The sequence below is a fragment of the Pungitius pungitius genome, chromosome 4, assembly GCF_949316345.1.
Source record: "Pungitius pungitius chromosome 4, fPunPun2.1, whole genome shotgun sequence".
Classification (NCBI taxonomy): domain Eukaryota; kingdom Metazoa; phylum Chordata; class Actinopteri; order Perciformes; family Gasterosteidae; genus Pungitius; species Pungitius pungitius.
The window spans coordinates 18,307,776-18,333,760 of record NC_084903.1 but is presented as its reverse complement, the minus strand read 5'-3'; the positions used below and the strand labels follow the sequence as shown (position 1 = coordinate 18,333,760).

The window sequence follows — 25,985 nt, the reverse complement described above, 5'->3', positions numbered from 1 at the left end:
CTGTCACTATGTCCCAGAGTCCACCCTGCCCTTTCCAGCAGCTCCCGCTTTCACGGTAAAATGGCAGCTTCACACCCACCCACCCCCCCCCCCCCCCCCGCGCCACAATGTGTCCTTATGAGACATTGGCACTTACTCTGTGGCCCTGCACGTTTGTGTGTGTGTGTGTGTGTGTTGTACTGGGCGTACACATCAGGGTGTGAATTTGTGTGTTTGCTGCTCATATCCACACATCTAGGGCACGTCAAGGTTTATGGGGCAAATGTGTGTCTCAGTATCAAGTGTTTTTATCCCAAGATGGAAATACTTGAACCACGATGTGCATAACATTGCTCGTCTGTTTTTATCTTTTATCTTACACGGTTTAAGGTGTCTTAAGTGAGTGTTTTTTTACTGTTGTTTTCTATTTGCATGTTCCTCATCACACATCGACACCGATTCTGGCTTCCAATGCTGAATGGTGCCAGAAAAGTGAAACCATCGGCAGTAAGCTGGCAAATGTCTCTTAATGTTTAAATGACTTAATGAGACCTAATTAGTTGAAATGGGAGTAAGAGGAGCTGGGGGGGGCTGATCTTTGTCTGTGTGTGTCGGCATGCTCACGAGATTGTGTTTTAGTGTTCCTCATGTGTCTCTGTGTATGGGGTTTGGGTCCACGTGTGTATAAAGCATATTTATGTTTTCTTGTCTCCACAGCGTGTGTGTGTGTGTGAGCGCTGTGCAGTGTCTCAGTGTTACCCATGCTCTTCATCAGGAAGTGAACCCCCGGTCAAGCCTCATTTAATCAAGGGAAAAAAAAATCCTTCTCCCATTAACTTAATTAATCCAATGCTGGAGAAAGCTGAACGGAATGTGTGTGTGCATGCGTGCGCGTGTGTGTGTGCACATGTAAGTGAGAAAATTGTGTTTCTAACTTGGATTAAAGAAGAGGTTCGTTGAATTGAATGTAGTTTGCACGTGTATGGAAAAAATATTTGATGTCACATAACAATAATGTATAATATTTGGCAGCTATACGGCACGGACGTAAACAACGTTGCTTTTAAATCAACCAAGTCATTGCCATCTACCCCCCCCAAGTCCGTTTACTTTGGTGCAGTTGGAATTTTTTCTGGTCGGCGACGGTCTGAAAGCCGCGCATTCAAAACCTCAACGTAGAGCTGCGTTTCAAAGGGAACGATGTTTGTGATGATCTCATGAAGTCATTTTCGTTGCTTCGTCTTCTGATGCCAAACGGCCTTTTTTCATCTATAATTAACTACAGACCCGTCTGTCAAGTTTCAGCTCTTTCATCTCCCATTGTCCCATTCCCTCTTGATATTTCCTATTCTTTTCACGCACTCTTTTCCTCCAAGATCTGTCATCTCGTTCTTCAAAGAACTGAAGGTTAAAAAAATATAGCAAAGAAACGCGGAAAACGAGTTTTTAGCAGGGTTACGGTGGTGTGGTCAAACAACAACAACAACAACAACAGCGTCTCCTTTGAGAAGCACTCTGCTCACATCACACCAGCTCATCAGCCTCTCACTCCAGGACCTCCCCTCGCTCTCACAGTCTTTAATGTCCATGTGCTGACATACAAATACCTTCAACACCACTGCAACCAGTTCCTTCTTCTCTTCCCCCCTCTTGTGAGTCCGGCCTCTTCTCAGTGCCCCGAAACACCCCTTCCCCTGGAAGGCACTACCCACACGCTGGCAGCACCGTTGGTTCTATTGAAGTTATGCTATAAAATGGCGAACTGCCAAGCGCTGAAATTGAAAAAGTACAGAACAATTGCCAGAAATGACAAACACGCAGATGTGTGAAAAATTGGATCGACAAAGGAGAAAAGGGCAGCATGTAGTTCATGGTTTGGCTGTCATTGTGTTTACAGAGCAGTGAAGTGGTTCCCGCAGAGGTGTACACAGAAATACATTTTTTCTTCTTCTTTTTTGTTTTTTAAAAGAAGACCTAAAACAAAAGAAATCTCAGTTTCTCCAATTACGGTTAAAATTCAGTCTCATTTATTCCAACTTCTCCATCTATATGATCACATCTCACGCATCCTACTCATTTTTTTTGGAATTGATTTCAAGAGGTTGTTGATAACTTGCAAATCCCTGAAAGGACTTGCACCAAATTGTCTATCAGATTTATTTTCATCCCTGTGCAGCTTCCCGCACCCTGATATCCTCCTGTTGTTGTGTTTAGTGGTTTTTGGCTTTCAGTTGGTCCCATTCACTTTTTAAAAATTATTATTATTGTGCACAAATAACACATGCATTGGAAGGGGAACATTTGGGACAGATACAAAAAAAAACAGCTACATTGAATGTAACATACTTTGTCGCAGGTGCATGGTTAACAAACCTTTGTGTGTTTTTCCCCACACAGCAAAGCCTGTTTCGGTGGAGCTGAGCTGCGGGGCCGGGCCCAGCCATGTAGTGCTGGAGACGGGTTCGCCCCTGCTGCTGGACTGCAACCTCGGGGCCAGCGATACGCCTTTCAACATCACCTGGGTTAAGGATGGCCAGCCTCTGCCTCTGGAGGGCGGCGACTTCCTGCAGCATCTGGCCAACGGATCCCTCCTCCTGCTGCCGACCGCTAAGGATGGGCGGCCTCCTCGGGGTGTGGAGGGGGGCTACAGCTGCGTGAGTGGCAGCGCCCTCGGAGCCCTGACCAGCCGGACTGTGAATGTTCTCCTAGCAAGTAGGTGACCAGCAGATACATTTTGCGAGTCCTGCAGTTGGTTTCGATTAGAGGGCAATAAGTAAAGAAATAAATAAAAATACAAAAAGGTTGCCTGCCCAAATAGTCAGTCTGGTTTCTTTGTTTCTATAGGCGTGATATACTGGTGGTCTGTCCAGCATGTGGAACAGTTTACAATCCCTAAATGTAGTTCATGGTTAAATGTAGATGGATATTTGATTGAAGCAGAGCTACTTTAAAAACACAAATAATGAATAATCAAGAAGAATTCACACTATTAGTAAATTAATTGATTAGGTAACCAACAGAAAACATGCATTAGTGATTAGAGCTATTTTTGTAGTGTGTCTGAGATTTCCTGGTTCTAGCTCCTGTGCTAGTGAATTGCAAATATTTATGTTTCTTTTACTCTTAGTTGGGCAAAACAAGACATTTGGACGTATTTATTTTATTAAAAATAATAGAAAACTGAGACCTATGGTCACTAGGGTTAGATTACGGCACAAAAGCTCCTCAAAATTCATCATATCATGTATGAAAATACTGGATTCTCCAGCTATACATTATTGCCATCGAACATGTGCTGGTGTGTCTGTATGCGTCAGGCCAGTCAAAAAGCTTGAAATTGCGGAGGAAGTAGGTTGCAGCATCGCTTATGTTCTTAAACAAAACATTTGATTTATTCATTCATCCATCCATTTAATGTATTCAGTTGGGTGAACACTCACACACACACACACATACACACAGCGAGGCAAATGGGATTTCTTATACTGGTATATTTTTCCTTGCATTGGGTTTAGATGAACTTGGTTCCCCCTCGGCATCAGATAGGAGACTTATCCTTTGGTCCAGCGCTAACAAGGGTCCTTGGAACAGGTTCCCTTTCAAACTGAAGACTGTTAAAAAACACACAAAGCAAAGGAGGAAATGTGGGGGAAATGAACAGGAAGATATGGGTGTGAGGGACACGCTGCAGCTTTCTAAATCGCGCCCTCCAAGGGGGCCTCTTTCTCTCTCACTCATAAGTGGTAGTCTTTATTTAGTCATTAGCTTTGTGTAAAATGAGACAGTATCCTTTGTGGATGCCCCAGCTTTTGTCATCTGTCCCATGTCTATTTATGAGGATCTCTTGTTTGGGGGACAATAAGGACTAAAGGAGCGGGAGGGGGCATGTGGGGTGAGTGGTGAAAAGGCTGGAGAGAGTTTGCAGGAGATGGTGAAAGGAGAGACTGAAGAGACCATTAAGAATGACCTTCAGTTTGCGCTCGTGTATGCGTGCGCGGACGCGTGCGCAGCTTTTTGCATTAAATCACCGAGCGGAGCCTCCGAGATAGATGTGACCAGTGAGCGGGGGGGGGGGGGGGGTCGGGGCCGAAGCGCCTCAACGTTGACATTGAACGGACATTCTCATTTCCTACTGCGCCTCCCTCCGCCTGCGAAAGCAGCAGAGATCACATCTGTGAAAACACATTACGAAGCACACCTGCTCCAGTTTCCTGGGCGCAGTACATGATGCAAGTGGTGGTGTGAATGTGTTGTAAAGGGAGAGGCACGGTGAAAGTGATATGGAGATATTTCATTCTCTAACCGAGACTTCTGTTTACCAAACACAACAACGGGTGGCATACAGTTTGCACGTTCCATACGGTAAATGATGATGAATTTAAAAAAATAAAAATAAATGATGCCATAATAATAAAAAGTGGGCGATGTCCTCCATACAAACATGTTACGTGTGCTTACCACGTTTGGGCTTTTGCGCTTCTTTTAAAAAAGACATCATGAAAAAATGTACTTTCAAGCTACAGAGAGTGATATATTGCACATGTTTTCTGATCTTGCATCTTGGTGTTTACAATACGGTCTACTGCGGTTTCTTTTTTTTTTTTAGCTCATATGGTTTTAGTGATTTGCATGTAATCTTTAAACTCAAAATGTCCACCTCTATGCAGACAGTGCCTTTGGAAAAATGAATTAGATTAGATAGGATAGATAGGATGAGATTTCCTTTTCCTAAAACCAAAGAATTACTGTAATCAGCTTCCTTTTGGCATTTTTTTCATTGTTATCCTTACATGAATGCAAAAACTAATGGAATTTTGTAAATCTGAAAAGAGAAGTGTAGGCTACTGTAAATGGAAAATCTGCTGTCAAATATGGGTATTTGACAGCAAATGCTCAATGGGTATGCTCAATGGGTTCTCCCACTAAAAGGTGGGTAGCATAGAGGTGAAATGATCTGCTTGCACGAGGGGAGGGTAAAAACACTGCAAACTGATAGCTATGGGGTCAAAGAGTGGGCCATCGGCAGAGCGACAGTCTGGGGTAAAGTCGAGGGCAGAAACAAGGGAGGCAATGGAAAAAGATAAATGAGAGTGAGCAAAGAAAAGGAAGACGGGGAGATTTTTTGTGTCCGACACTGATGGTTGAGACACTTTTCATAGAGCTCTTGTTGCTAGGAAACAATTGGATATATTGTTGAGCCCCGTGGCTTGATATGTCACCTTTTGTTGAGAGTGTTCCTTTGGATGAAAACGGCAAAGTGGCGGGGCTGTTCTGTCGTGGCATCTCATTGCGAGGGGCTCTCTTAGAGGCGGGGGGGGGGGAAAGGACTAACATGGTGATGCGTGTCAGATCAGAGTTGGAGGCCCACTCCGTCGCCAATAGTCCATCACAGCATTGACAAAGTGTCTTTTTCAAACACTGCCCGCCTCCTTTGCGTCCAAGTGTGCTCTCCCCAGATGTTGTTTACCCCTTACGTACAACACCCCCCCCCCCCCCCACCCCACCAACACTCACGCACCCGCCCACCCCCGCTGCGGCCCCGCCCCAACACTAGTGCACTTCGACACACACACACCGTGATCCAGTAATGTAATCACCAGTAGTCCATGTACAAGCACACCCCCCCCCCCCCCACTAGAGTAGATACTGAGTAGATGGGGACACATGGACCAATTTAGACACACACACACACACTGTTTTAGGAACTATCTGGCAAGGTTACAGGCGGCGTGATAACGCGGGGGCATCTTTCCGTGTAAGGGCAAGAGTTTGCGCGGGTTAATCATCGACTCCCCCCGCGAAGCTTTCTGCAAATCAAATGCCCTCTGCTACTGTTCCCTCGTGGAAAAGCGGCGTTCCCTCCGTGCAGCAGGAGAACACAGATGGCCGTGTTGTTGCCATGACTAACCGTTGGCGTGACAGGGGTTAGGGTCGTCTCGGATAGTCCACCCTTTGTCTCCTCAAGTCTATCGTGGTCCAGAGGAAGATGTTGTCCGAAAAATAGGGGTCCATGTGATTGGCTGAAAGTTTGAAAACACCCCCCCAACCCCCCTTCATTTTCAAGCATGTTGGAAAACTATGGTGATAGTTATCTTTAGGATTTAATACAACAAGAAGCATTTTATCATGACTTCTTCACCAAAGCCACAGTTAATGTTTGCTTTAATGCTTTAAACTATGTACACACATGCGTGATTCCCAGGTGATTTGTCCAAATGACTCTGCTGACCCCTGATATGTTTTAGTAGATTCCCAATAAGGCTTAACACTGGACTATTTAATATATACAGACCTTAAACTACAGTAAAACAGAATGAAGAGCATTGTGTTGCCAATAGAAAAACACTTTCACAATCAGTTGGATTTAGTCTATTATCAATGATATGGGAATGACATGTTACACTTAGTTTAGAACCAATGTGTGAAAACATATTCTTAAGAAGCTGTCCAATTTGTTCACACTTAATCCATTGGGTAATGCAATACTTTTTCTTTTTTTCATAGCTCTATTTCTAGCCTACTTCTGTCAGTTTCTTTCTCTGTTACCTTCCCGCTTTTTTTGTTGCCTTCTCTGTGTTCTTCCTCGGCGCTGTCCTTTGATCCCCTCCACCCCCCCTCACCCCCCCCACACTCTCTACGCCTCAGTCAGAGCTACAGGCGAAGTAGCTGGGACATGAAACTGTTTTGTTCTTCTCCACCAACAGTCTGTCGGGGTCAGAGGTTAGAGGCCCCTCAGACGGGGCCCTCTGCTGCCCCCCTCGGTGCTCACAGTGATCTGTTAGGAGGAAGCTTTCCCCGTGTGTGTGAATGTGTTAAGGCTGTGAAAATTGGAGTCCTGCCAAAATTCCACCTGGAGAGAGAACTGATCTGGCCGAGCCTGACTAAATCCCCATTTTTGAAGAAGCGTTGAAGAAAGAACAAGTCTTTAATAAAATGTAAATATTTTAAAACCGTGTCTATTAGAATCCCTAAAATGGTGTGAAAAACCTATTCAGTATCACCAAGCTCTGAACGTAATAAGCATTTTGTTGAGAATAAACCATGTGACAAATTGGATTTGTGTTGTTTATTGTGTTATATTCAAAAGGTTTGACAATTAGTAAGTGTATCGAATCCTTTTTCTTTCTTTCTTTCTTTCTTTCCTTTGGGCCACTTAATGCATCTGTCCTATGATAAATCAAATCACCAAGTCTGCTTCGATAGATACCCCCCTGATCGCATGCGTGTCTATGCCCCCAGGTCTGTCCAAGTTACATCAGGAGCCGTCCCCTCAAACGGTGGCGGTTGGGGGAGTGGCTCGCTTTGGGTGCCAGATTGAGGGAGTGCCCACACCTGTTATCACCTGGGAAAAGGACACTGTGGCGGTCCCTGAGGAGACAAGGTAACCCACTCATGTTCTTAGTGTTACGGCTGACTCAAGGCCGCAACAAAAGAGGGGAGACCATGCCACGAGCAACGGTGCCAAACATAAGTTTATTGTGCCTCAAACACAACTTTAAACAACAAAACCAACGATGAGGTGTGAACGGCAGTATCAGTGGTGTAAAGCAAGTGTAGGGATGTGTTGTATGTGTGGGAGCAAGTGTTGGTTGTAAAAATAAAAGACATAACCGTAAATAAACTTAAATGTGCATCTGTCACGTCCTTGGAGCCCCAAGCGAGGTATGGAGCCGGACGGGCCAACCGAGCGGCATCTGATCCTCCCGTCTTCAGACCAGCGCAGGAAGAAGAACCTCATGCAGCAGAGAACCTCCCATTTAACCCCCATCGTCCCAGGTGTCCGCAATTAGGCCTGAAACGAGAGGAGGGGCAGGAGAACGACCAGAAACAGGCCAAGGGCCGTAACACTTAGAATCTCAATGGAACAACGATGTGATTGGATTGCAATTTAAATCCAATAGTCTGATACAAAAATGTTTTTTTAACCACAATACTTTGCCATGGGATTTCCAGATTAAAAAGTGTATGCTCTTCTTATATATCCTTTCATCCTTCGATGCCATACAGGCGTTAGTGGAAATGTATTCTTAAATCACATTGTTTTAGAATCCCATTTGAACTACAACCAGGGTTCCATGGAGAAGTTGATTGTCGATTACATTTGAGCTTTTAAGTGTCCTTTTGAATCCCCCTCACGCTGTTAGCACCCAGCTGTGGGTTGAGTGTGCCTTCAGCTGATGATTTTCAATTACGCAACGCCTGTTATGAATTTATTGCATGTCTCTTGCTTCATTTCTTTCTCGGCCGATGCTTCAATGGCTTTTTGTAGGGGATCAAATTCTAAACATACATCTGGTTTTATGGTTGGATGAATGCAATTTGTGGTGCGGTTTAGGGATGCAATGATTCGTTGGTATTTTGACGACTTCCTTCAGCCTTTGAGCCAATAAGACCAGATTCGCCGATTATCACAAAAAGGTATTCCAGAATCTCCTTGAGGTTATAACAAACAACATTTTCTAACTACACCTGCTCCACCATCTCTCACCCATCTCTCTCTTTCATCCCACTCTCAATAACAGTCCCATTTACAGGCCTACTTAACGATATTGACATTTCAGTGCGACTCTAATGGCTGCGGGTGCCTTGGAATTTGTTTCCGGCCTTATCGCCCAGAATTACGTGCTAATGGCTGCTGTATACCTGCGTGACCCGCAAACAGCTGGCTGCCCCCATGAGGTCTTATTGCTGGAATGTGGTCCTCCCACCTCAGGCGCCGTTAATGGCCTCACAACAACGAGTCTGCGCCTTTCTCCTCTCGCTGTTCTGTCTCGCTCTAATGGGCCCTTTTCTCCCTTTGGCCTCTGTGTCATCTCATGCTCTTTTTCTTCACTATCATCCCCTTTACATCCATGTCTGTCACAATTTATTGCTCTCTTTCTTTTTTTTTTTATTCCTGGTGTTTGTTACCCACTGCCTCTTTATTCCCCATCCGTCTCTTTATCACCTGCTCTTCCCATTCCTCTGAACAGGCCACTGCGATAGCCCTGAGGGCTTTGGGAATTAGTCAAGAACATTGCTTTCATAAGAGAGTAAAGTAGAGTTTGTGAAGATCAAGAGCACAAATAAAGATTTCAAAATGAGTGTATTTTAAGTTTTGTAATTAAGTCACGTTTTATGTTGTGTGACTGGTAATTGCCACCTTTCATTGTAGCGGTTGTCCACTTGCTTCTCCCCAAATAAAGAAGGATGGGGTCCTGTGAGGACCCGTCACTATCCATGTGAAGTTCAGCCGTATCATTCACGCTGCCGGGCACTAAGCAATTTATTTAGTTCATCTGTCACTTGCCTTCTTACAGTCTCTCCTCTGCTTTTCTCTCTGTAAAATCAGGTTCATTTCCCTTCTCAACGGCGTGCTCCAGATTCTTGAGGTGACCAAGGAGGACGAGGGCGCCTACCGCTGTGTCGCGTCCAACTCGGCCAGGAGAGAGATCTCTCATGAAGCCAGGCTCACCGTCACCACAGGTGAGCTCTGTTGTGGTGCTTCATGGCTCCACTGGGAGCTGCCAGGCCATCATCCGAAAATCCATTGCGGGTTTGATGACCCGATGCTTTAAATGTCTCGCCATATCAGGGATTGCACTGCAACAGGAAACAGTGACTCTGAATACATTTGTGGGTGTTTTGTTACCTCTTGAGTATTCCAGCTGTCGGAATAATTGATGCTCAGATAGATGCTTTTATTAAATTCTAAAGTACTGCAATAATGCAGCTGGACGGCAGATGCAAACAGGTTTTGACAGAAACTGAACAACAGCTCCGAAGCATCCATCTTTCAACTCAATTCATTGAATACAATTAGGAAAAAGGTCAAAGCCAAAAGCTTGTCATACAGGGTCATCTGATAGCTACTCACCTAATCACTTAATTAGTAAGAAACAAAAAGGTAAGCAGAGTTCAGTTATGGGATTACTTCACATTTAATAAAGATCGGGGACTTTTCTCAACTGTACTATTTGCGATTGAAATAAATTGCCTTTTTAATCCGAGTTAAACTTCAGTGAACCTTTTGTCCTTTGTGCAATGTTATTGCGGTACATTTCCCACTCATTTCTTGGTAAAAGGGTTCATTTTATGCAAAGCTCTTTGAGCTTCTAATAAATGTATTAAATGAGAGTGCTGTGCAATTACATTTCCTTTCCTTCAGACTTCATTGTCTGCAACACGTACAGATTCACGAAAAAAGTTCTGACTGCCAGCTTTCAAATTAGCCTTCTGTGCTCAGCCCTCTTTTGTTCATCCCTTCATCCACAGGACTCATTTCCCCCTCGTACGGTGAAACGCCTGCACGTTATTTTCAATGTTTAAATTCTGTGACTTAAAATAAGCATGACACGAGTTATGCAATTCAGAAACAAACAGTCTTTATTATTGTAAGGAATCCATTTATGTATGTATGTATTTATATAGGATTTCCTTAATTGCATTATTGTTAGGGTCGGTTAAGCAGACACGGAGACCGCGTTGGTGAATATGGTTTTTAATGGACGATGGTTTTCAGGAGTTGGGGGGGGGTGTCCTGCGGTGGCTGGATTGCGGCAAGGGAGCCTTAGGCACAGGAGGCCGTTCGACAAATCATCCGTAACGTTTCGTAAATACGTTTCGAGCTTCAACTACGGCGAGGAAACTGGAGCTCTTAAGCAGCGAGTGTTGATTGCCAGCAGGTGTGGGGATGCGCCAGGCGATGCAAGCTGCGCCCAGTTTCACACGACGAGAAAAGAGGGAGGAGTGGCGGAAATCACGTCAGTGACAATTATAGTTGTATAGGATCCACCTCATTTTCTGCCAAATAATCAGAATCTCTCATCACTGATCATTTTTTACAAACCTAGAGGCATTTTGTCAGGAGCCAAGGCTCAATCTCTACTACTTTACTAATAAATTATAACACATTTTGATAAGACAAATAAAATTGTGTGGCAACAACCAAGTGCTTCGCATGAAATCATTAAAGCATCAGAACGCAAAAGAAAAGGAAATTTAAAAACAATTAAGGACATTAAGCAAAAAAAAAATACAGTAGTAAAATGTGAATTAAAGGCAGCTGCAAACCGAACAGTCGTCAATCCTAATTTGAAGCAGCTGAGAGTCTCCACCGACCTGCAGATTTCTGGGAGTTTTTTTCCAGATACCTGAAGCAGTAAAACTGAGTGCTGCTTCGCCATGTTTGGTTCTTACTCTGGGAACACAGAGGAAGGGTCGGGGTGGTTCATGTGGTAGCAACAGAGCACAAACGTGTTTTGGTGATTCACTTTCTTGGTCTTAATGAGCACTTGACTGGCTGTAATTGTGCCGATGTCTGTACTGAAGTGGAAGTCGTTGAAAACGCACAGCGCCTCGACCTTCTCTTGTCTCTATTCTGACCCAGCGTGGCCCTTCTCCAAGGAGATCGTTGCTTACCGGAGACTACCTTCACTTCAGCAAGTGCAATGACATTTCTAACTTTAGAAACAAAATAAAATATTTTAGCACCTGCGGCAGGCGATCATTTTGAACCTTTTACCCGCAGCCTGGGCCCAAGAGCCACGCACTCAGCTGGTCATAAACTCATCACAGGGCCGCGCGGCAAATGGAATGCACAGTTAATTTTAAAAGGGTTTTCAAAGCGCTCATGACAAGGAGGCTCGTGATCATGGTGCCCCCCCCCCCCCAGTCTCTTTTGCTGCCGTTGTGGAACCCAAGAAGGAAACTACTGACGGTCTATTGCGAGCGTTTACACTACACGTGCGTTAGATCAAAAGCCACCACTTGACAATCCTACGAATAAAATGGCACATCACTTTTTGCCAAAGCTTTCTGAGGCTTGACGTCGATGCACTCATGTCCATGTACTTATGTGCACCGGCTCTTTGAATTGGCTAGTTTATACTTCCTTACATTACCTTGAGTTTTCTACACGCTTTATGCCCACACTCATCACGCCCACGTTAGAAGCCTATGACGGCTCTCCCAGGAGTGCAGTCCTCTCCAAGGCAAATTTATGCATAACCAAGGATTGCTGTATGAAATCTCAATGTTTAATTCATAACGCGCCTACAGAATGCCCGGCCCCTCTCTGGAGGTAATTTGCATGATGTGCTGCTGAGCCATACTTTGGGTACTAATTCAACAAAAAATAGTTTCTGGTGCCCTCAACCCATGATTAATATGTGTTGTATAACATTCTCATTTGCTAAAGAGCAGAGATGTGCCTCAATTCCATTATTGACCAAGTAGAAAGATTGTGTCCTTTTTTTTTTCTCCCTCTTGCTCTCGTATCCATAACCCCTATGTTCTTCATGTGTTTCTTGCCATATAGAAACATCAGCTCCTCTCTCTCTAACACACCATGTCCTTGCAGGCAGCCTTTTGGGTTATTTATTCATGTGTGTGTGTCTAAAGCCGGTTGAGTCAGATGTGCCCTGCTACCTGTTATTAAAATACGCTGAACGGCACGTTTCCTTGCAAAACCAGTCTGATCAACTATTCGGGTCATAATCACCATCCACTAAGAGTTGCTCTCGGTCACAAACCAATTACCCAACTACTGGTTTGTTTTGATGATGTGAGTTACTTACTGTGTTTTTAAAGTGGTTGAATCTGTTATCTGATCTTGGGGGTAATCTAGCAAATTGCTAACAGAAATCTGTATTCAAGTTGTCATCTGCAGCTCTCTGAGTAGGTCAGAGAGTCAGTTGTTCCCTAAGCGCCTTAATCGGCTTTGTGTTTTAGCAGCTACGATGAGGTGCAAATATTATTGTATTATTTTTTTAAACAGAGTATTTTATGTTGGCAGTTTACATGTAATGATGATTGGAGAGGTGGGATATTACCAAGGCCATATCATCTGACTGAATAGCCAATTTGTTTTGACTTTATTTGTGATGAAGTATTTTAATAGCTGGAAATAACAGAAGTCAGGACCAGGCCGCCAACATCTCTCATTCAATCGAAAGATTCCAACAGGCAACTCTGCAGCTGCTACCACAAAAGCACAAAACTATTCCATTGTCCCCAATACCAAAGTATACCTACCTTTTCTTTCTTATAGACTCTACTGAAGCCCTGAATGGAGTTGCCATTGTTTCCCCCCCTCAGAATGCAACTGTCGTGCTGGGCCGCCCCGCTGTGATGGAGTGCATGGCACAAGGCCAGCCGAAGCCACTGGTGTCCTGGAGCAGACAAGGTAACACTCGACAATGCTCTTCGGCTTCCATCGTTCTTCTCCTATTTAGATTTTGTGTGTGTGTGTTGTTTTTTTTTAAACTACGTCTCCTCTCAACTAGTCCCAAAGTTTTATGTTTCGCACGCACAAACACACAGACAGTCTTGGCGGCGATAATGTCATGCGAAACAAATCCTTCCCACATTAGCGTTTAACATTTCCTTTATCAGATGCCAAAAACGTAACATGCATAAATGCATTTTACATACAGCATTTAACAATAGGACAATATGACAGAGAAGCTAAATAGTGTGAGCAGTGAAGGATTTTAAAACCCATTGCAGACACCTCAGTCAACCCGTGACAAAACGCCACAGAGTCCTCTGTCGGTCAACCTACGGGATTACAGGTCAAATCCTCTGCTTCATACGCTGCTTTTGTGCTGTTACTCCGGCAACTCAAAGCCTGAGAAATATGTTTCTTCTGTTGTGATCTGAGACCGTGGTTCTCTGCTGCGTTCTCCTTTTGATCAGACGGAAAGCCCATTTCCACCGACGTGGTTGTCCTCGCAACAAACCTGGTGATTAGGGACACGAGGCGTCACCATGCCGGCATCTATGTGTGCCGGGCTAACAAGCCCAAGACCAGAGAATTCATCAACGCTGCTGCCGAGCTGCATGTGCCTGGTAGGAGACCTGTTTTTTTTGTTTTCTATATAATAGTGGATTAAACATCTCGTGCTGCTTCATGGAGAGTAGTCTCTATTGCCAGCTTACCTCGGACATCTGTTGCTGCATGTAGCAGGTTGCATTGATTGGAAGCTGCATATTTTTGCGTTGGCGAAATAGAGGAAATGAAGGAAGCATCATTACGTTTAAGCAGAAAATACAACCCACTTAATACAAATGTATTTTTTGCTAAGAAAGCCTTTAATGCATTATTAACTCATTTTGAAACATTTCATAAACAGCAATCACACAATGACAAACATCGCCCTTCTGGGCCCCGGTTGTCTCTTCCAGGTTGTCTTTGACTCCAGAGCAGGTCTCCAGCATTCCTCTGTCCCAGTGACGAGGAAAAATGTCACACACATTTCTCAGTCGTTGCGTTGTTATTGGTGACATTATCCATAAAAGTATCCACGTTGATGGCACAATGGTTCTGTTTCTGTTGCTACGAGAAGGTGATTTGAGCAAAAGGCACCACCAGCTCGCGTCAGCTCATGTTCTCCCCCCGTCCATGTCCTCCTAGCTGCACCTGCTCTGTTGATTTGCCTCCTTTGGAGTATCGGAGCGAGCCAAAACACTGTAAATGTGCACTGTAATTTTCATCTTTTGTAATATTCCCTACCCACACATATTTTGGGATGCTATTTTTTTTGTCGGTGGAAACCTAACTAAATTTCATCAGGGTGTCCCTTTCAATTTAAAAGTGCAAATACAATCCGATTCGCCTGTAAATGGAGGATTTGTTTCCTTCTCCCAACAGCCCCTCCAGTGATTCTCCAGCCCCCGGAGACCGTGTCCCTCTCCCGGGGAAACACAGCCAGGTTTGTGTGCAACAGCTCTGGGGAGCCTCCCCCAGTGTTGCACTGGCTCAAGGACGGTCGGCCCATCAAGCCGTTTCGACGAGTCAAAACCCAAAGCCCTGGAGTCCTGCTCATCAACCAGCTGGCGCTGGAGGACGAGGGCTACTACCAGTGCATCGCGGACAACGGGCTGGGCACGGCCTGCGCCACCGCCAAGCTGACGGTCATCGTGAGGGAAGGTCTGCCCAGCCCTCCCCGCCAGCTGGCCGCCACGCCCTCCAGCACGAGCGCCCGGCTCACCTGGGAGAAACCCGAGTACAACTCGGAGCAAATCATCGGCTACTCTGTGCACTGCCAGCGTGCCGCGGGTGTGTCTCCATTTGGTTGTGATTGTGTGTGTGTGTGTGTGCGCGCTTGTGGGTATGTTCACACGTGTCCAACACGTTTCTGTTTTGATTTGAATATTTTCATTGGTTCCAGGCTCGGATAACGAGGAGTACCAGTTCGCCATGAACAACGACACCACGGAATATCACGTCAAAGAGCTTCTCCCCCACACCGCTTACACATTCTTTGTGGTGGCTTACTCTCCCATGGGTGCCAGTCGCCCGTCCCTGCCCGTTACTGTAGACATGCTCGAGGATGGTACGTTGGATTAAGAGTTTGAGTAAACCGTGTCGGCCGTTCATTTACATTTTAAAGACTCATTAGTGCGACAGGACTAAACCACACGTCCAACCCGACACTGATTGAGATGTTTTTAGGTGACCAAAGAGAGAAGTTCCATTGTTTGTTAATCACAACACACGTTGTAGGAGAACTACAAATCAGTTTAACATTTTTTTTTTGTGTGAAATCCGCATTTTGTTAAGAGGGCCGCCAGTAACTGTGCACATCTATAGCATACGCCTTAAATGTGCATTATCAAACCGCTCAGTATGTCCTTCTATTCCCTCCTTCAGTACCAAGTGCGCCTCCTCAGCTGTCCATAGTCAGCACCTCCCCCACAGACATCAGGCTGATGTGGCATCCGTTGTCCTCGCAGCACAGCAGAGGGTCGGTCACCCGCTACCGCATTGAGTACAGCACTCTGGATCAGGGTGAGTGACCCCTGCATCAAGTTGACCTGACGGCGACAGCCCAACACAGTGACTCGTGGTGTTATTCAGTAGACAGTAGCCAGTTTTGCTTTCTTCACTCAAGTTATTCATTAAAGCTGCATACTAATGTCCTATGGTTCTGTTCCGTTTCTTATTATAGTTGAGATTGGCTTAATAATGAAGATGCTCAGAACCCATGGAACCATTTTCAAAAGCTGACATATTTAAAGTGCGTAATGTGTTCCCCCAGTGGACACCGTGTTCTCTGTGGAAGTAAGGGGTAACGAGACTCAGTTCACGCTGAAAGAGCTGCAGGCCAACCAGGCCTACCGACTGAGGATAGCAGCTGGGACAGGCGTTGGCTTCGGGGTTCCCTCTGAGTGGGCCCAGCACCAAACGTTCGCCCACTACAGCTTCAGCAACCACAGCACGGGTAAGGAACCCGACGCACTCGGCATTTGTTCATTCCTAAAATTCCCGTTTAGTTTCAGGCAGATTTCCGGCTTGTGTTGTAGTGTCCTCGGGAATGACGTGGGGGGGTTTTTCACAGCTCTAATCCACGGAGGGCACATCGCTTTTCGCCGTGAAGTTACCATTTACTCGCTTAGTAGACCTATGACATTTAGGCCAACAGGTCAACATTCATTTTTGTTTAATTTTTTCAAACTTTTTCAGTGATTTTTGCCCCCACTGAGCTGAAAGTCAGAGCCAGAGCGGACTCACTCAATGTCACATGGCATCCCTCGCCGAATCACACAGCGGCGTCTGGTTACAAGCTGTCTTGTCGAGAGGCGGAGGCCGATGAGTCAGACAATGGAGAAAAGGCGACGCAGACCCACACCATAAGGCTCCGTAAGAAGGCCAGGTATCATCTCCTCAAAGGGCTCGGTAAGCTTTTGACCTCTCCGAATGTCACACGCTTTAAGTGGATCCTGCTTCAATTCATTTTCAATTCATCTACTTGTGACTAAATAAGAACTCAATTCAACAAAAAGTATTCCGCTGTTTTTGCAAGTATACTAAGCTTTTGGGAGAGCCCTGAGGGAGAGAGAGAGAGAGAGGCTTTTTTACCGCTGTCTTTTCCAGGCAGTGTAGTATTTCATTTAAAGTTGCTTTGACAAGCACTTACTTGAAAAAAAGTAACGGAAATACACAGACGGCTCTCATGTAAAGTATTTAATAATTTTGCTGTGTGTGTGTGTGTGTCAGTCCCTGATCGGCAGTATGAGGTAAGGGTTTGGGCATTCAACAAGCAATTAGAAGGAGCAGCTGCAGTGTGGAAAGGAAGGACGGACAAAGCCCTGGACAGAGGTAACATTCATCTTGCTGCATGTGTGTGTTCTTGAGCGTCTTGTCCAAAAATAAAAAAGGCATCGAGGCTAACAATGCAGAACGTGTGTGTGTGTCAAAAGCCTCGTCATGGCTGCCGCCCATTCGCCCCCCTCCGTTGCCCCCGAGCAGCATCCGGGCCGTGGCCAACAGCTCCACCTCCATCTGGCTGCGCTGGGAGAAGCCGCGGTTCAGCAATGTGCGCATCATCAACTACACGGTGCGCTGCAGTCCAGCAGGAACCACTAACGCCTCCCTGGTTTCCTACTACACCAGGTAAAGGGAAAACGACGGAAACTCTACCATGGCCTTTTTGATTTTCGGAGGTTTGAACATCTCAAAAACTGATCACCGTAGGTTGCGGTCAATGTTTTAGGAATACTGGTGCGTATTTTTAAAGGTCAATCCATCTTAACAGTGTTTCTGTGTGAAGTCGTCTTCAGTTATTAAACAAACCTGAACTGCGAGAAAAGAACACCTTAAGAATGATATTATTCATAAGTATAAAGCAGCAGGCCTCAGGAACTGCCCTGAGTTGTGTTGTTTGTGAGGTAGCTTTATGAGAAACTCATTCATACAGTAATCAAAATGAAGCATGCTAAATGATATATATGCCGTGTATTCTTCCTGTCCTCCCCATCCCTGTCATATTTATTCCAAAAGTCTCTTTAGTAAGGATATGCAGTTCTTTGGATAAACATGTGCCACAATAATAAACACAGTAGAGTACATGCTTGCCAAATAGAATGCAGGTGATAAAAGCCAATATCAAAGTAATGTATATTGAGCGCTAGAGGGGTTCAACAGGCTGTACAAAGGCAGCCAGCCCTGGACACAGATCACATACACTGACCTCACTCTCGGGACTCTCCCGTGCTGTTGCGTGTTGCAGCTCTGCTCAGGAGATACTGCTCGGAGCGCTGAGGCCCTTCACCCGCTATAAAATAGCGGTGCAGTCTAATGGAGTGGACGAGGTGGGACCCTTCAGCGGCACAGTGGAGGAGTCGACCTTGTCCGACCGTGAGTCTCTGCTGGGCTGCTCTTAATGCACTTATTGAATTGTATTTTTGTGACCTTTATGACATGCTTATAACAGAATACTTGACTTTTCATTTATTGTATTTGCTTTTATTAGCTTGTCATGGGAAAGCACCTTGTAACTCTGTTTTAGAACGGCGCTGTATAAATAAACAAATTAATTAATAGGGGAAGGAATGGAGACTTGCAGAGCAATGCTATCTACCTGGTTTGGAAACTTCTCAAATCTCTTTTTACTTACTTGATAAAGGAATCCCTCACAAACAACTCGAGGGCAACTACGCCATGCGAAAAACACACAGAACAGTGTAGTTCTACTCGGACGTGAGGCCTCAGAGTTGTAACCTGTTCCTTCTTGGGTAAACAGCTGCTTCTTATATTGGCCAGTCGTTGGGCCTGAGAGCCAAGTATGGCTCGCATAGTGGGCCGCTTTTAATGACATTATTATTATTATCACCAGTCACTCCGTTGGGCTCTCCACTGCCATGTATCGTCCCCGCTCTCTTGTACCGCAGATGGTTGTCACACGACATGTCAAATCCCCCCCCCACCCCCCCCCGCCAAGACCATATACATTATGCAGCTGTGAGGCCTCATGTCTGGGCCCTAGTTACTGACCCGGTCGTCCTCTCGCCTCCAGGGCCCTCCACGCCTCCCGAGGAGCTGCAGCTGAGCGCCGTGGACTCCTCTTCCGTGGTGGCGAGCTGGCGCCCCCCGCTGGAGCCCAACGGCATCATCCTCAGCTACAAGATCTTGTTCAGCGGGAACCTCAGCCAGCCTGAGCACACGTGGGAAAACCTCTCTCAGGACGGTAGGCGTTGGACACAAATCCCTGAGCCGTTTACGATCCCGTTAAAAAGCTCCGATGGGAAACCTGTGATTTACACCCGGCGTCCACGGTGTTCTGTCCGTCTGTCCCAGGGAGCACCACCAGTGTGGAAGTCCGGGGTTTGTCCAGCGGCACCCGTTACTTTTTCAAGCTGGGAGCGTCGACCGAGGTGGGGCCGGGGCCTTTTTCACCCGTAAAGGATGTTCACACCCCCCTTCAGAATTATGGTAATTGCAGTGGACACTACGGGGACTATTGATGCACAATATGGTATTTCAAGACGACACCGACCTTTTCTGTTTAAAAAGTTCGTACATGTTCTAAGCTAAAATGAAGGCGGCAGTTTACAGATTGCCTCTTCAATTATTCGAAGGTTTAAAATTTCACAACCGTTTTGGCTTCCATAAATAGGCACAAGTCTCACCATGCATTCTCACATAGTGACACGCAACCACATGCACGTTTCTATTGATGTAAAGTGGGTAATTCGTCACTGCCAGCAGAGAAAGTGTAGCTCGGCAGGACGCTATTATTTGTAAGCCATCGGGAGGAGGATTGTGGGTATCAAAGTGGCGGACTCATCGGCCGCCCCCAAGGGAGACCTTTTGAATTGATGCTCTTTGTGCCGAGCAGAATTGCTGTCAAAAGCACTTTCTTTACTTTCATGTCACTTGGATTAAGCATTCAATCTCATTATACCCATTTTAATTCCAACAGGCAGCATTTCACCTTTTACTTTTAATTATTAGATACTCTTTTTATTATTTAAACACAAATACTATTCTGTAAACTATTATCCACGACGAGCCAGTCAAACTCCCCGTACTTACAAACCCATTTGTTCATCAACAAAATAATCACTATTTCTTTGCCCATCTGACTATTTAATCCTTTTTTTTGTTATTATTGGTGTGAAAATGCTGTCCTCCAACCTGTAGATCAATTTTTTGAAATATCTGAAAAAACCAAACTTTCCTGATGCAATAAGCATTGAACATGTGTTTTTGTTCTACCCATATCCCGAATAAGAGAGAGAGAGAGAGAGAGAGAGAGAGTAACAGGTTTATTTTGTTCACGTAGGCTGTAATAGTGTTGCCAGTGGGAATGGGAGTGAGGTGGCTGCTGGGTGGTTGAGATCTCCAGCCATCTGTTTCCTCTCGTTACATGTCCACGCTGCCAAAGATACCTAGCATAAATGAATATCAATGAAGGTCTGCTGTCCCTGGCTGAATGTCGCCTCGTGTTTCTTCATCATTGTAACTTTGTCTTAGACGAAGGTCTCAATATGTAGTCTCATAACATCAGGCCTGAGCCAAATGGTATTTCAAGCTAGACATGCATTTTGTCTTAGCTTTTACACCTCCACCTTCAAAAAAAGTTAATTCTAATAGTGCTGTTATCCCTTTGCATTTTCTCTGGCATTTGAACAGAGCTGGACATCCACGCGGTGACAGGCATCATAGTTGGCGTGTGCCTGGGACTGATATGCATCCTCCTCTGCATGTGTTTCAGCTTTCGTAACAGCAAACCACGGTAGGTTTACTCACGCCTCTGTGCACGCTGTATTTTGTTTAACGGTTCACTTACATACAGCTGCTTTCTTACTAGCTAAAAAGCCAAATCCAGGTTGTTTGTACTAACGTTCAGACCACTATCCCTCATTACGTGTCCTAACAGGGAGGCGTCTAGGGGCCTGGAGTCCGCAGCTGTGACCCCCCAGTACAGACGAGGAGGCTGCACCATTCCCTCCGACGTGCCAGAGTGCGGCGATAGCCACGAGCTGGAGACGCTGATGCCCCGGGGGGGCGTCCCAGGGTCTGGCCCGCTGCCAGACGAGGCCCCCGAGGAGCAGAGCCTGATGGCAAGTGCTAATCCGGGTGAAGGGGAAGATGCCCCAGCACCTGATCCCAAGGTCAAAAACCTGCGAGCGCGGGAGCTCTTCTCCTGTCGGGCTCTGGATATTCTGTTTTTTTTTGTTTGTTTGTTTTTTGACGTGTTGATGGAGGGATATTAGTTGTAATTTGGTACGTCCACTGTCTTACAGGCTGCATGGAATGGTTCTGTGAGTCATGACTGGGCCAACAGAATCACTAGATACAGAGACACCATGACAGAAGACTCTCCAACACTCATTAATGGAGCTCCCAACATGCAAATTATTGATAATTGCACGGTAAACAAATGAACTGAATTCTATGAGAAATCTGTTTTGGTTAAAAACCTGTCTTGGAGCAGCAATTTCCGCTGTACGTCGCAAATCTCAAATGACATTTTCTAATTGACTGTTTGCTAAACAAACCCCGTATTTACTGTTGCCATGGCTGCTCAGCTTTCGTATCCTCTCTCAAACAATGAGAGTCATCAGGGCAGATTTACCACCTGAAATGAATGTTTATGTTCTAAACATCAGCTCCTTGATTACAGTAATGGGTTAAAAAAAGAAAAACCTGGTGTAGTTTCATGGTTCCTAGATATGCACTTGATGGCTTCATATATGAAGATGCAGGCTTAGGATGCATGTCCCAACAAATTGGATGATATCCAACCCAAATTTAATAAAGCAAAAGATTTTTCCCTGGATTCTGTTAACAAACCGCCTTTCAGTTATTTTGGAAACCGCCACACACATGGATTGTGACCAGTTTTTTTGTCATCACATCCAACCTCACACACTAATGCAACCTCTGCTTGGGATGCGCTCTTTATTGAGGGCAGTAACACTTACTACACTGACACTAAGTCAGTTGGACATGATAATAGTTAAAGCTTAGAATTAAAGAGTTGATAGAAACACAGCTCAATTATACTTTTGCACTTTGTTCTTGAAAAGGAAAAAAATACACATCACTCACCTTTTTGGTCATGTGCGAAATCCACACAGTTAGTTACTAAGCTGTGACTTGCCCATCGGTGTTGGTGGAGGGTTTTAGCAAACAGTCAGTTCTGATTATTGCTGATATTTTTGTAAACTTCCGTCACACGCTGTACCCAAAAACATGAAATGTTTATGTGATCTGGGTGGATCAACTACTAGAACAACCTCAAAGTGAAAGTGACGGGTTTTTTGTTGTTGTTGCAGGACATGGAAGATCATCATGGTACATCCGTGTCCAGCAACCAGGTGGAGGCAGAAGTCATTGTTCACTCGGAGCTGGCGGACCCAGAAAGAGAGAAAGAGGAGGAGGAGGGCAGCGAAGGGGAGGATTCGACCACCACCGGGGGACCCTCATTATCAGAGGACAGACGTTCCCCCTCGAGTCACCCAGACGCACCAGGCGAAGAGAACGTTTTAGAAAAACTATCGCCGGCCAAAGGCCCCGGGAGCCCCCCCTCGATAAACCGGGAGCAGCCACGGGGCGCGGGCAAAGAACCACACAAGGACACGGGGCTAACCAATGGCTTCCACTCCCCAAAGAGTGTGCGTTCCGCTCTGAAGTCGGAGCGTTCGGAGAACGGGGAGCCCGGGCGCTGCCCTTTGGCACCAGGGAAGGCCGTCTCTGGTAGGATGTCCTCCGCCCCGTTTGTCAGCTCCGGCCTTGTCCACTCTACCTCAGCAGCACACAGTTATCTGTGCCCGTAGCAGCCGCCCCTACACACACACACACACACACACACACATATCGGACTGATTTATTTTTCTTACCCAGGTAGAATCCCTAGGGATTATTTTGTTATGCGCCTCATTATTGGATTCCTTTCTCTTCCGTGGAAAGTTTTGATACGGTCCTTGAATTCATTGTTTCATTGGTTGGCACACGCCGTATATTTTTATCCTGTGTATGGTGATGCATTATCTAGCAATGCGACCATCTTTTCCTCTGGGTTTTTTTCATCCTGTCTTTGGGAAAGAAAAAGATTTAACTTAACCAAGCAGATGGAAGTGGATTAAAGGAGGCTACTCCCACTGGGTCGCACGTGGATTCATTCTATGACGGAGCCCGGGATGTGTTGATGAGTGAGGGAGACGAGTTGCCATCGTGCAGAATCTGAAACGCGGGCTCCATAGATTTCCCTCCGGGCTTTGCCGTGCGGATGCTACTTTTAACGGGGCACTGAGGGAGAAGCCTTAAAGAAAATCCGCACACTCCGCAGTGCAGAACACCTGTGTCTGGTAGCAGCCGACTGCTGTCTCAGGGTCCTCCCGCAAACGGACACACACACACACACACACTCACTCGGAAAGCTCAAGTGACCCGGAAACACACACATTCCCTGACTGTAGTGTGGGGGTCTCAGGTGCCTAATTATTGGGGGTGCATTTATGACCTATGGATGTTTCTATGGATATTTAGTGCAAGTACAAAACACCTGTTCAACTGAAGGTAAAAACACTTCAAATGCAAAAAGAAACGTATACCGATTTGGTACATAGGTACAAAGTATTCTTCTCCAAAATGAAGTGTATCCAAGTTGTAATAGTTTTTCTTCACAAAGGTCTCTTATTGAAAAGTAAAAAAAAAAAAAAAACTGGTTCATTGGTGTATATCCCACTTTGGAATCAAAGTATTTGCGTGTTTATGTTGGTACTGGTCTGATTATGTTGGTGGGGGAACTAGAGCAAATGTTACGACAACGCAGGTAGACCATCTCCTAATTAGGGAAGTACTAATGTGATACTGTGCCAATAGTTGTCATTTAAACCTGGTATGATCATTTGCCAATGGGAACAGCTATCCATGTTTTCAATTTGATTCATACACAACTTGACTCTAGTTGTATGAGGATATTTGTTCAACTGTGCTCTTGCTACAGTGCAAGACATGATATATCACACATTTCTGCATACCTTCGATAAAAAAAACAAATTTAAATATTGTTCAATTTTGTTCTACACTGACCCCAAAGTTGATCAGATTGCTTCCCATAATTGACTGCCTCAGTATTGTTTTTGGCCGTGTAAACGGGGAACCGGTGCATCCCTACTGCTTATCAACAACACTACCTCATTTCCTTTCAGGACAGTTCCCAGTGTGGTTTTATTACTTCTATGTAACTCGCACCTTGTGTAATCATTCCGTAACACTAATTCTACAGCCTTTTGTACTTGCATTCGTACGTTCTTGTGTTATATCAAAGGAATTTTCCGTTGCTTTAATGTATTGCGGATTCCTCTCGGATCTGTGGTTTTCACTGTTAAATCCCTACAGAAAAACCTGAACACTCAATGTCCTTGACACAAAGTCTGTTAGATGACATGCAGCACGCACCATGGGCAAGAAAAGTAGCCGCCTCAGCAATAGGACACTTGTGCCACCTCCCTGCAACGAGTGCTACTTCTATCTTTAATCTTTAATTTACAGGATCTATTGATTTGCGGCGCTCATTGAAGACGGAGGCAGACGTGTTCAAATTACAGCAGTTTCACGTTTATCGTGACGAAAAAAGGAGTTTGAGTTAGTTCCAAAAAGTCTAAAAGAAAACACTAACATACTATAACTCATTTCACAAAGGATGAAGGTATCTCTGGATGAGAGTGAAATGATGTTGTGCATCAGTATGGCTTTGAGACATTTGCCAATTTGCCATAGTTGGGATCACGCAACAATAAGAACACTATTGATTTCAGAGTGAGGGAGTCAAGCAGAGCATCGAGTCCATCCCTGGTGTACGTGACGTCTCGTCTTCTCTCAGGTGGCTTTCTTGTCATCCAGCAGCGAAAAAGGGAATGGATGACTCCCAGCGTGCTGCCCCCATGTTTTCTACTCATGTCTGGGTCAAGCGACAAAATCTCACCAGCTCAACTCAATCACATCAGCAACAAAAATGTAAATGGTTCCTTGTGACGTGCACGAGAGAAATGTTTCTCACCAACATAACTGTCTTTTGTAAAAACTCGTGTCGTTCTTGATTTTCTTAACAAAATGCATGGTTGGTACCTCAAAGAGTTATTTTTTTAACCTTACCGTGTATGTACTCACCTTCCCAACGGGATTAACACGTTTGTTTTGCTGCAAATAGGGACCGTATTGAATGTGTTTAAGCAAACCTTGGCCAAACATTAATTGCAAGATCTTTTAGGGGATAGATGAGTAAGATTTGGAGAATCTGGAGATTTAACCACCTCCCAATGACACACAGCTCAACGATGGCAGAAAACTCATCAATCTAAAGGGAAAATGTTCAAATAAGTGAAAAAAAATGTACTTGGATGACAATTGAATTGTAAGAAAGATAATTTTCCCTTTTACATGCAGTAAGCTAAAAGAAACCACCAAAACAAAGTGTTTATATTTTTGATCCAGGTTCTCTGTTGACACTCTTCTATATTTCTGTTTTTCTTATCATCCTCAAAAGTGTGTATGTTCTGAATCCAGAAATAAGCATAATATTCTCACAAGCATTCCAGGTTGATACCTCAAACATACCTCTCTCAGACCAGGTCAGCCATGCTGATGAACCTTTTAGGGGGAGAAGTGAAGTTCCTGCTCCGCTCTGATCGACCTGTGCTCGGTTCTTCCGTTGATCATTTGCAGAAGCTGAAGCCTGAGCAAAGCTCATTGGGACGACAGCAAAGCGGATGGAGCTCACTGAATCGTGAGCCTTTAATATAACGTTCCAAGTAAGTTGTCACTGTGCCGAAAAATTAAATTGACCTCCCGTTTGTGAAGGTCTAAATATTTTGAGTACAAAGTGTGTGAGGTGGTCTCTCTCATCCAACACAGCCATTTTAGAAAGACAATAATTTCCAAAGTTTTACTTTTGTAAGTATATTTCTATAAAGATACAGCAAAGGGTTTCCCTTCCGCTATGGAAGGTTCTCATTTGTCACTGAAAAACGGACACAACTATTCGGCAGTGAAGTAGACAATAAGACAAATGTGATGCATGAGTTGGATTTCGTGACCATGTAGCTGTCAAAATCGAATGGTACCGTGTAGAAACATCCGGTCTTGATGCAGTAAAACCTGCCTGCAGCATAAAGGATGTATGCTCTCCTCACAGGAGCTGTATTAACTGTCTTTTTATGACATGTAAATCACCATGTTTTGTTTGTCTTGTTGTTGGCTAGAACAATCCAATATTTTGGGAGGAATAATA

The 25,985-nt window shown here is 44.9% G+C and overlaps 1 protein-coding gene across 3 annotated transcripts in view; it reads left to right on the top strand.

Moving 5' to 3' along the window:
* The window catches only part of igdcc4 (immunoglobulin superfamily, DCC subclass, member 4), a 34,218-nt gene extending 10,297 nt beyond the window's left edge, over positions 1 to 23,921 (top strand). Inside the window, exons 2-20 of one of the 3 annotated variants that reach the window (XM_037486469.2) lie at positions 2,377 to 2,691; positions 7,219 to 7,360; positions 9,311 to 9,444; positions 13,010 to 13,144; positions 13,657 to 13,809; positions 14,612 to 15,019; positions 15,132 to 15,296; positions 15,614 to 15,751; positions 16,002 to 16,184; positions 16,427 to 16,639; positions 16,961 to 17,062; positions 17,164 to 17,356; positions 17,973 to 18,100; positions 18,759 to 18,929; positions 19,040 to 19,174; positions 20,378 to 20,480; positions 20,625 to 20,808; positions 20,992 to 21,120; positions 22,027 to 23,921. In XM_037486469.2, the coding sequence (XP_037342366.2) occupies positions 2,377 to 2,691; positions 7,219 to 7,360; positions 9,311 to 9,444; positions 13,010 to 13,144; positions 13,657 to 13,809; positions 14,612 to 15,019; positions 15,132 to 15,296; positions 15,614 to 15,751; positions 16,002 to 16,184; positions 16,427 to 16,639; positions 16,961 to 17,062; positions 17,164 to 17,356; positions 17,973 to 18,100; positions 18,759 to 18,929; positions 19,040 to 19,174; positions 20,378 to 20,480; positions 20,625 to 20,808; positions 20,992 to 21,120; positions 22,027 to 22,527 (3,632 nt within the window). In that variant the 3' untranslated portion in view covers positions 22,528 to 23,921. Of the gene's footprint in view, positions 1 to 2,376; positions 2,692 to 7,218; positions 7,361 to 9,310; positions 9,445 to 13,009; positions 13,145 to 13,656; positions 13,810 to 14,611; positions 15,020 to 15,131; positions 15,297 to 15,613; positions 15,752 to 16,001; positions 16,185 to 16,426; positions 16,640 to 16,960; positions 17,063 to 17,163; positions 17,357 to 17,972; positions 18,101 to 18,758; positions 18,930 to 19,039; positions 19,175 to 20,377; positions 20,481 to 20,624; positions 20,860 to 20,991; positions 21,121 to 22,026 lie in introns of those variants that run through there. The other 2 variants (XM_037486460.2, XM_037486487.2) reach the window with 2 other exon arrangements.
* Positions 23,922 to 25,985: the final 2,064 nt, after the last annotated feature.